This window comes from Marmota flaviventris, chromosome 3, assembly GCF_047511675.1.
Source record: "Marmota flaviventris isolate mMarFla1 chromosome 3, mMarFla1.hap1, whole genome shotgun sequence".
In the NCBI taxonomy this organism is placed as follows: Eukaryota; Metazoa; Chordata; class Mammalia; order Rodentia; family Sciuridae; genus Marmota; species Marmota flaviventris.
In genome coordinates this window covers 60230597-60241585 of record NC_092500.1, presented here as the reverse complement: position 1 = coordinate 60241585, position 10989 = coordinate 60230597, and the positions used below count along the sequence as shown (strand labels likewise).

Below are 10989 nucleotides of genomic sequence, written 5' to 3'. Positions count from 1 at the left end.
AGAAATTAAGACTTTAAAGAGTAGGATGCTCCCAGATCTTTGATGATTTTAAATAAGCCAGCTTCTTAAGGAATTATAAGAGTTCTGATTTTAATCAATGGAGTAAGGGCAGCAGCAAGCAATTGATTAAATGCAGAGAAAGATAAAAATGACTTTCTTTCAAAGCCTGCCTGAATTCTTTGTGAGTACTCAGGGCATATATTAAGATTAAGAAAGAAAATATGTGATATTTCATTTGACCTTTTCATGCATATGTGACATCTCAGGACTGATGCTACATAGCCTCCAGAAAGATAAAGTCTCTCATCATCTTTCCTGTGTCAAAAAGTGAGTATGTACAGAGGTCATCGACATTACCCTTCCATGATGGTGAAATATCAGCTCTTTATCAATTTGAATATCTACTAATATTTGTTGGATTTTTATTTCAAATCTTCTTTTTGGGTTTTTTTTAATGATCAGGTAAGCATGAAATAAAAGGGAAAGTCTTCCTTTCTTCTCTTACAGTGTGATTCCAAAACAATGCCCAACCATTTGGTGTTCTTCTGGATGTTGGTCTGTGCACACACCCAGATAAAATCACACTAAAAGTAATGGGCTGCAACCTCTTTCACTATCCATATGTTAAAATCACCATATGCAAATTATTACATACACATTTCCTATTTTATTCCATAATAGAAATGACCATGATATATTTATTTATTTACCTATTAGTGAAATTTTAATGCTTATAACATTTGACTATTATGAGCAAAGATGAAAAGAATATCTCTGAACAATTTTCTCTGTGGACATGTGCTGGAATTCCTATACAATATGCATGTGAATGTTTGAATAATAAAACAGAGAAACGCTCTAAAAGCCAAAGGCTGGTGGATGGATAGTGCTTCAGAAGTCCAAGCCTCTCAGTTGGCTGGGTGACATGAATTTGGACTTCAATCCCAGTGGTTATGATGGAGCAAAGGCATGACGGACCTTTGTTGTGAATCTTTGTTCCAGAAAATCACCCAGTTCAAAAGCACCCTGAGATTCATTGGTTTCAAGGATTCTGGAAGAGCAGAGCACAAGATAAATGCCTGAGAGGATATTTATCAGTCTGTAAGGGCAACCTTTCCCTAATTTTCTATAACAGAGTCAAAACTATGTCCTGTACCTGCACCATTAAAGATATAAGAAGGAATTCCAATTCATATACATTTCTTCCTATATGTTTAAATTAATTAAAGAAACACTTCTTGCCATGATTGACTATCTACTATTGTTTTGTCATTAGATAAAAATGGAGGAAATGATTTATACAGAACTAATTATTTTGAAACTTTCTCAAGCTATGTTTCCAGGCACAAAAACTAAAAAAAACTCAGAAAAAGGGTGATTCTTCCATCAATAGTAGGTTGTAAATTGTTATTGATCAGAGAAAAAAAATCAAACAGACATCCAACATGTTGGAGAGGGCCACAGTAAAGCTAGTCACCAAGAAATAAAAGTAAGGGAAAGATAAAACATGATGACTACAATACTAGAAAAGAGATATCATATATATGATAGGGGAAAAAATAAAAATAAACACATAAAAATTAAAATTCAGATGATACATTCAGGAGATCCAGGTGGTCATTGTTCTATACTGAAAATAGGAACCCAAAAACAAAGCCATCTGCATGGGAATTGAAAAATATATTTTGTGAAGCACCAGAATGAGACCAAGAGACATTCTCTTTGGGTCAGATTAGACAGAGGAATTCCCTATGAAGAAGTTTCCAGAGAAATCTAAACCTCTGCTCAATATTCCTGAGCTCTGCTCTGATTCTAATCACTAGTTTTTCTCTTTCTCAGCTTCACAGGCACCAGAAGTTAGCAATGAAAAACCACTCTTTGACTGAATTCATTCTTCTGGGCCTATCAGATGTCCCAGAGCTTCAGATTATCATTTTCATATTTCTCCTCCTCACATACATGTTCAGCATCATTGGGAATCTGACAATCATCATCCTCACCCTGCTGGACTCCCACCTCCAGACTCCCATGTATTTCTTCCTCCGGAATTTCTCCTTCCTGGAAATTTCCTTTACATCCATTTTCACTCCTAGGCTGCTATTCAGCATCTCAACTGGGATCAAGACTATCAGCTTTGCTGGTTGCTTTACTCAGTTCTTCTTTGCTTTTTTCTTTGGGGCCACTGAGTTTTGTCTTCTGACTGCCATGTCCTATGACCGCTATGTGGCCATCTGCAAACCTCTGCATTATACCACCATCATGAACAGTAAGGTCTGCATCCAACTAGTACTCTGCTCTTGGCTATGGGGCTTCCTGATCATCTTGTTCCCAATCATCCCAACTAGTCAGTTAGATTTCTGTGGGTCCAATGTGCTGAATCATTATTATTGTGACTATGGACCCCTCATAGAAATATCTTGCTCAGACACAAGTCTACTGGAACTGTTTGATTTTATCCTAGCAGTTGTAACATTGGGGGTAACACTGGTGCTGGTGATCCTCTCCTACACAAACATCATCAGGACCATTCTGAAGATCCCCTCAGTTCAGCAAAGGAAAAAGGCCTTTTCCACATGTTCTTCCCACATGATTGTCATCTCCCTCTCTTATGGAAGCTGCATCTTCATGTACATAAAGCCTTCAGCAAAAGAAGGAGTTGCCTTCAATAAGGGAATAGCTGTGCTCAATAACTCAGTTGCGGGGAGAAGGAAGATGGCGGCGAGGGGAGTGCATTGTCCCCGTGTGCTGCTTCACTGTGTGGGAGTATGACAAGTCAGGACGGCTAAAGGATATTTTGTTAGGAATTTCCAGCAATAGTGGGGTGCTCCGGAACCTGGAGGAAGGATTTCCATCGCACGAGGATCGGCTACGGGGACTCAAACGCGAGAGGTTTGTCGCACGGAGGGTAACACTGCTTATTCAGCAAATCGCCCCGCGGCTAAAGTCTGGGATAGAGACGCAGGGTTACAGCGCTGCAGTTTCTGCCAGCCGCGCAAGCACCATACTCAGGGCTGAATTCTGGGTTCGAGACGGGGGAAGGAAGCGGTCCATCTCGGTTCTCCACACCGGTCAGACCACAGAGGAGGCCAGCAGCCACCATGTTGGTAAACTGACGTCACCACCCCTGTTTTTGACTGACCGCAGCTCATTCAGACATAGAACAGGTAATTTCAGGCTGCAATTCGCCTGCGGCTTGCAGACAGATTGCTAGGGCTCAGCGCCTGGGTGCTTCTTAGAACCTGATCTTATCAGAGTGAATACCGAGCGCGGAGCGGCCGAATTCCGGCTCCCGGAACTGAGCCCGCGGGGACTGCTTCTTGGAGCTTACATTTATAGGAGCTTACACCGAGCACGGAGTGGCCGAGTTCCGGCTCCCGGAACTTCCCTGGCCCGGGGCTAGGAGCCCGCGGAAACGGCTTCTCGGTCCGGGTCCTGCTGAGGGCCGGTCAGGACTCACCCGGTGCTTTGGTTGCCCGGCAAGGGGAACGAAATGCTGCCATTCGCATAGGATACCAACATGGCAGAGATCTGACGTCTGCAGAAAGCGGCGGAGGAGGGAACTTCATCAATACCAGTGGTGACATAAGCAGTTGGTCTCCTGGTAGGGGGGGTGAGGCACAGTCACCCGAGTCTCCTCAATTTGTCGTCGAGCCAGAGGGAAGGAGCCGGGCCGCCGCCAGCGTCCGGAGCAGGCCCAGCGGCTCGCCAGCGTGGTGACCGCGTGACCCCAATTGGAGAGGGGGCGGAGCGGAGCCGCCACCCGCAACCGCAAGGTGGGCAGACCCGCGACCCAGTGGTACATGGGCGTGGTAGGAGGGGCAGGGCAGAGCCGCGGTTCGCGCTTGCAAGGTAAACAGACCTGTGTCAGCCTGGTGGGTCAGGCCCAGTGGCCTGCCAGTGTGGTACACACGTCACCCCAACTGGAGTAGGGGCAGAGCAGATCCTTCTCCCACGCCCGGATCAGGCCCTGCCGGTGTGGTGGTCACGTGACCCCAATTGGAGTGGGAGCGGAGCGGAACTGCCACCCGTGCCCGCAGGGTGAGCAGACCAGTGATCAACCTGCAGATCAGGCCCAGGGGTCCGCAGGCGTGGTAGGAGGGGCAGGGCAGATCCGCCGCCCGCGCCTCCAAGGTAGGCAGACCTACAACAGACCGGCGGATCAGGCCCAGGAGCCTGCCGGCGTGGTACAAACACCACCCTAATTGGAGTAGTGGCAGAGCAGAGTCGCCGCCCGTGCCAGGAACAGGCCCAGCGTCCTGCAGGCGGGGTAGCCATGACACCCTAATTGGAGTAGGGGCAGAGCAGAGCCTCCACCCGTGCCCGAAAGGTGGGCAGATCTGCGACCGACCAGCGGGACAGGCCCAGTGGCCTGCCGGTACGACAGACACGTCACCCCATTTGCAGTAGGGGCAGAGTAGAGCCGCCGCCCGCGCCTGCAGGGTAGGCAAACCTGCAACCGACCGGCGGATCAGGCCCGGTGGCCTGCCGGCGTGGTACACTCGTCACCCCAATTGGAGTAGGGGCAGAACAGAGCCGCCGCCGGCTCCCAGAACAGGCCCAGTGACCTGCCGGCGTGGTAGCCACGAAACCCCAATTGGAATAAGGAGAGAGCAGAGCCGCCGCCCGCACCTGCAGGAAAGATACGCAAGCAGTATGAAAAGACAAGGAAAGAAAGGACCACAAGCAATGCAGGTCAACGCAACTTTAGAAGAGGTAACAGCTGCAGCTGATGGAATGTCAGATAAAGAATTCAGGATATACATGCTTCAGATGATCTGGAGTATCAAGGAAGACATTAAACAGCAAAATCAGACAATGAAAGATCACTTCGACAACGAATTACGCAAACAAATCCAGGAAGCAAAGGATCAACTATACAGGGAGATAGAGGTTATAAAAAACAAACAAACAGAAATCCTAGAAATGCAGGAAGCAATAAACCAACTTAAAAACTCAATGGAGAATACTACCAGCAGAGTAGAACACTTAGAAGATAGAACATCAGACAATGAAGACAAAGTATTTCAACTGGAAAAGAACATAGACAGCTCAGCAAGACTGTTAAGAAACCATAAGCAGAACATCCAAGAAATATGGGATAACATTAGGAGACCAAACTTAAGAGTCATTGGGATACAGGAAGGTACAGAGCTCCAAACCAAAGGAATGAGAAGTCTATTCAATGAAATAATACAAGAAAACTTCCCAGACTTGAAGAATGAGACAGAACCCCAAATCCTAGAAGCCTACAGGACGCCGAATGTGCAAAATCATAAGAGATCCACACCTAGACACATCATAATGAAGATGCCCAACATACAGAATAAGGAGAGAATTTTAAAAGCTACAAGAGAAAGGAAGCAGATTACATTTAGGGGTAAGCCAATCAGGATAACAGCTGATCTGTCAACACAGACTCTGAAAGCTAGAAGATCCTGGAATAACATATTTCAAACACTGAAAGAAAATGGGTTCCAACCAAGAATTGTGTATCCAGCGAAATTAAGCTTCAGGATGGAAGATGAAATTAAAACCTTCCACGATAAACAAAAGTTTAAAGAATTCGCAGCTAGAAAACCATCTCTTCAAAACATCCTCGCCAAAGCATTACAGGAAGAGGAAATGGAAAATAACAATGAAAACCAACAGTGGGAGGTAGGACAGTAAAGGGGGGGGGAATAATCGAAGAGGAAAACAAACCATGTTTAGTAACAGAAATAAACAAATATGGCTGGAAGAACAACCCATATCTCAATAATAACCCTAAATGTTAATGGCTTAAACTCACCAATTAAGAGACACAGGCTAGTAGAATGGATCACAAAACAAGACCCAACAATATGCTGCCTACAGGAGACGCATTTGATAGGAAAAGACATACATAGGCTGAAGGTGAAAGGTTGGGAAAAATCATATCACTCATATGGACTTCGGAAACAAGCAGGAGTGTCCATACTCATATCAAATAAAATAGATTTCAAGCCAAAGTTAATCAAAAGAGATAAAGAGGGACACTACATACTGCTTAAGGGAACCATACACCAACAAGACATAACAATCATAAATATTTATGCCCCAAACAATGGTGCAGCTATGTTCGTCAAACAAACTCTTCTCAAGTTCAAGAGTCTAATAGATCACCATACCATAATCATGGGAGACTTCAACACACCTCTCTCGCCACTGGACAGATCTTCCAAACAAAAGTTGAATAAGGAAACTATAGAACTCAATAACACTATTAATAACGTAGACCTAATTGACATATATAGAATATACCACCCAACATCAAGCAGTTACACTTTTTTCTCAGCAGCACATGGATCCTTCTCAAAAATAGATCATATATTATGTCACAGGGCAACTCTTAGACAATATAAAGGAGTAGAGATAATACCATGCATCTTATCTGATCATAATGGAATGAAACTGAAAATCAACGATAAAAGAAGGAAGGAAAAAGCATACATCACTTGGAGAATGAACAATAGGTTACTGAATGATCAATGGGTTATAGAAGACATCAAGAAGGAAATTAAAAAATTCTTAGAGATAAATGAAAACACAGACACAACATATCGGAATCTATGGGACACATTGAAAGCAGTTCTAAGAGGAAAATTCATTGCTTGGAGTTCATTCCTTAAAAAAAGAAAAAACCAACAAATAAATGATCTCATACTTCATCTCAAAATCCTTGAAAAAGAAGAGCAAAACAACAGCAAAAGAAGTAGAAGGCAAGAAATAATTAAAATCAGAGCTGAAATTAATGAAATCGAAACAAAAGAAACAATTGAAAAAATTGACAAAACTAAAAGTTGGTTCTTTGAAAAAATAAACAAAATCGACAGACCCTTAGCGATGCTAGCGAAGAGAAGAAGAGAGAACTCAAATTACTAGCATACGGGATGAAAAAGGCAATATCACAACAGACACTTCAGAAATACAGAAGATAATCAAAAACTATTTTGAATCCTTATACTCCAACAAATTAGAAGATAGTGAAGGCATTGATAAATTTCTTAAGTCATATGATCTGCCCAGATTGAGTCAGGAGGATATAGAAAACCTAAACAGACCAATATCAATTGAGGAAATAGAAGAAACCATAAAAAGACTTCCAACTAAGAAAAGCCCAGGTCCAGATGGGTATACAGCAGAATTTTACAAAACCTTTAAAGAAGAACAAATACCAATACTTTTCAAGCTACTTCAGGAAATAGAAAAGGAGGGAGAACTTCCAAATTCATTCTATGAGGCCAACATCACCCTGATACCTAAACCAGACAAAGACACTTCAAAGAAAGAAAACTACAGACCAATATCTCTAATGAACCTAGATGCAAAAATCCTCAATAAAATTCTGGCGAATCGGATACAAAAACATATCAAAAAAATTGTACACCATGATCAAGTAGGATTCATCCCAGGGATGCAAGGCTGGTTCAATATACGGAAATCAATAAATGTTATTCACCACATCAATAGACTTAAAAATAAGAACCATATGATCATCTCGATAGATGCGGAAAAAGCATTTGACAAAGTACAGCATCCCTTTATGTTCAAAACTCTAGAAAAACTAGGGATAACAGGAACATACCTCAATATTGTAAAAGCAATCTATGCTAAGCCTCAGGCTAGCATCATTCTGAATGGAGAAAAACTGAAGGCATTCCCTCTAAAATCTGGAACTAGACAGGGATGCCCTCTCTCTCCACTTCTGTTCAACATAGTTCTCGAAACACTGGCCAGAGCAATTAGACAGACGAAAGAAATTAAAGGCATAAAAATAGGAAAAGAAGAACTTAAATTATCACTATTTGCAGATGATATGATTCTATACCTAGCAGACCCAAAAGGCTCTACAAAGAAACTATTAGAGCTAATAAATGAATTCAGCAAAGTGGCAGGATATAAAATCAACACGCATAAATCAAAGGCATTCCTGTATATCAGTGACAAATCCTCTGAAATGGAAATGAGGACAACCACTCCATTCAAAATATCTTCAAAAAAAATAAAATACTTGGGAATCAACCTAACAAAAGAGGTGAAAGACTTATACAATGAAAACTACAGAACCCTAAAGAGAGAAATAGAAGAAGATCTTAGAAGATGGAAAAATATACCCTGTTCATGGATAGGCAGAACTAACATCATCAAAATGGCGATATTACCAAAAGTTCTCTATAGGTTTAATGCAATGCCAATCAAAATCCCAACAGCATTTCTTGTAGAAATAGAGAAAGCAATCATGAAATTCATATGGAAAAATAAAAGACCCAGAATAGCAAAAACAATACTAAGCAGGAAGTGTGAATCAGGCGGTATAGCGATACCAGACTTCAAACTATACTACAGAGCAATAGTAACAAAAACAGCATGGTACTGGTACCAAAACAGGCGGGTGGACCAATGGTACAGAATAGAGGACACAGAAACCAATCCACAAAACTACAACTATCTTATATTTGATAAAGGGGCTAAAAGCATGCAATGGAGGAAGGATAGCATCTTCAACAAATGGTGCTGGGAAAACTGGAAATCCATATGCAACAAAATGAAACTGAATCCCTTTCTCTCACCATGCACAAAAGTGAATTCAAAATGGATCAAGGAGCTTGATATCAAATCAGAGACACGGCGTCTGATAGAAGAAAAAGTTGGCTGCGATCTACATACTGTGGGGTCGGGCTCCAAATTCCTCAATAGGACACCCATAGCACAAAAGTTAATAACTAGAATCAACAAATGGGACTTACTCAAACTAAAAAGTTTCTTCTCAGCAAAAGAAACAATAAGAGAGGTAAATAGGGAGCCTACACCCTGGGAACAAATCTTTACTCCTCACACTTCAGATAGAGCCCTAATATCCAGAGTATACAAAGAACTCAAAAAATTAGACAATAAGAAAACAAACAACCCAATCAACAAATGGGCCAAGGACCTGAACAGACACTTCTCAGAGGAGGACATACAGTCAATCAACAAGTACATGAAAAAATGCTCAACATCTCTAGCTGTCAGAGAAATGCAAATCAAAACCACCCTAAGATACCATCTCACTCCAGTAAGATTGGCAGCCATTAGGAAGTCAAACAACAACAAGTGCTGGCGAGGATGTGGGGAAAAGGGTACACTTGTACATTGCTGGTGGGACTGCAGATTGGTGCAGCCAATTTGGAAAGCAGTATGGAGATTTCTTGGAAAGCTGGGAATGGAGCCACCATTTGACCCAGCTATTCCCCTTCTTGGTCTATTCCCTAAAGACCTAAAAAGAGCATGCTACAGGGACACTGCTACATCGATGTTCATAGCAGCACAGTTCACAATAGCAAGACTGTGGAACCAACCTAGATGCCCTTCAATAGACGAATGGATAAAAAAAATGTGGCATTTATACACAATGGAGTATTACTCTGCATTAAAAAATGACAAAATCATAGAATTTACAGGGAAATGGATGGCATTAGAGCAGATTATTCTAAGTGAAGCTAGCCAATCCCTAAAAAACAAATGCCAAATGTCTTCTTTGATATAAGGAGAGTAACTAAGAACAGTGTAGGGACGAAGAACAGGAGAAGAAGATTAACATTTAATAGGGATGAGAGGTGGGAGGGAAAGGGAGAGAGAAGGGAAATTGCATGGTAATGGAAGGAGACCCTTAGGGTTATACAGTGGAGGAGGTAGAGAGAGAGGAGGGGAGGGGAGGGGAGAGGTGGGGAGGGGGGAGGGTGGAGGATGGGAAAGGCAGCGGAGCACAACAGACACTAGTATGGCAATTTGTAAATCAATGGATGTGTAACTGATGTGATTCTGCAATCTGTGTATGGGGTGAAGGTGGAAGTTCATAACCCACTTGAATCAAAGTGTGGAATATGATATGTCAAGAAATTTGTAATGTTTTGAACAACCCACAATAAAAATTAAAAAAAATAAATAAATAAAATAAAATAAAATAGGTCAAGTTAGAAAAACAAAAAAAAAAAATAAAATAACTCAGTTGCCCCTTTATTGAACCCATTCATTTATACTCTGAGGAATAAACAGGTAAAACAAGCCTTCAAGGATATAGCCAGAAAAATTGTGCATCTTGATTCATTTTAGTGGCCTCAAAACAAATGAAAACTGTTAATGATATTCCTGAAGGTGAATTTTGGTTGTTAAAGTGATTTCTTAGATAAATTCAGAGTAAGTAACTGTCAAAATTTTAAATCAAATTTCCACCAAGAAATAGATAATTAAAGAAGGCTAGTTCAATTTGTCTGGTAGATAACTTTTAGATTTATTTAAAAAAAGAGGAAAATATTTTTAGAGTGTGTACACAAAAAAAAACCTGATTTAAAAATATTTAAAAATTAAATATTTAATTTAAAAATATTGTAAATCTTATGATCAGCTAAATGATTGACTCTATCTTCCCAAAAGAGCTCTAGGGCTCATCAATAATTATCAAAGTTGTGGGTGGAGCTCAGTGATAGAGCGCTTCCCTGCAATTTTCAAAACTGAAAAAAATAGTAATTATTTTATTATTATCAAATAGCTGTAGATATACTGTGTCAAAAATGACTGGCTGCTTCACAGAAGAGGTTGTTCATAATCTATGCATAAAACTACTTCATAAGATCACCTTTTCTATAGTTTTAAACAAATTTATTTCTGTAGCTTTTCCTTTCAATGACCCTAATGACTGCCTCTTTCTGTCATCACTTACAAAAAGGATTTTTTATGTTACAGTGTTTGGTGACATAAATATTCTTTTTTAAAATATATATATTTATTTTTTAGTTGTAGTTGGACATAATACCTTTATTTTATTTATTTATTTTTATGTGGTGCGAGGATGGAACCAAGGGCCTCACATGTGCTAGGTGAGCACTCTACTGCTGAGCCACAATCCCAGCCCCAATATGAGTAGTCTTAAGGTTTGGCTGTCCTTTTTGGGTGCTGAAATCAGAAGGAAAGGTGTTAAATGTAATCATCTAG

The 10989-nt window shown here is 41.0% G+C and overlaps 1 protein-coding gene across 1 annotated transcript; it reads left to right on the top strand.

Moving 5' to 3' along the window:
* Positions 1-1959: 1959 nt before the first annotated feature.
* On the top strand, positions 1960-2769 carry LOC114086277 (olfactory receptor 6C4-like). Its single transcript, XM_027927510.2, has one exon. It carries the CDS (start codon positions 1960-1962, stop codon positions 2767-2769), a length of 810 nt encoding a protein of 269 aa, XP_027783311.2.
* The last annotated feature ends 8220 nt before the right edge of the window (positions 2770-10989 follow it).

Coding starts and splice junctions, on each gene's coding strand:
- LOC114086277 (XM_027927510.2), top strand. CDS start 1,960: ATGTTCAGCATCATTGGGAATCTGACAATCATCATCCTCACCCTGCTG.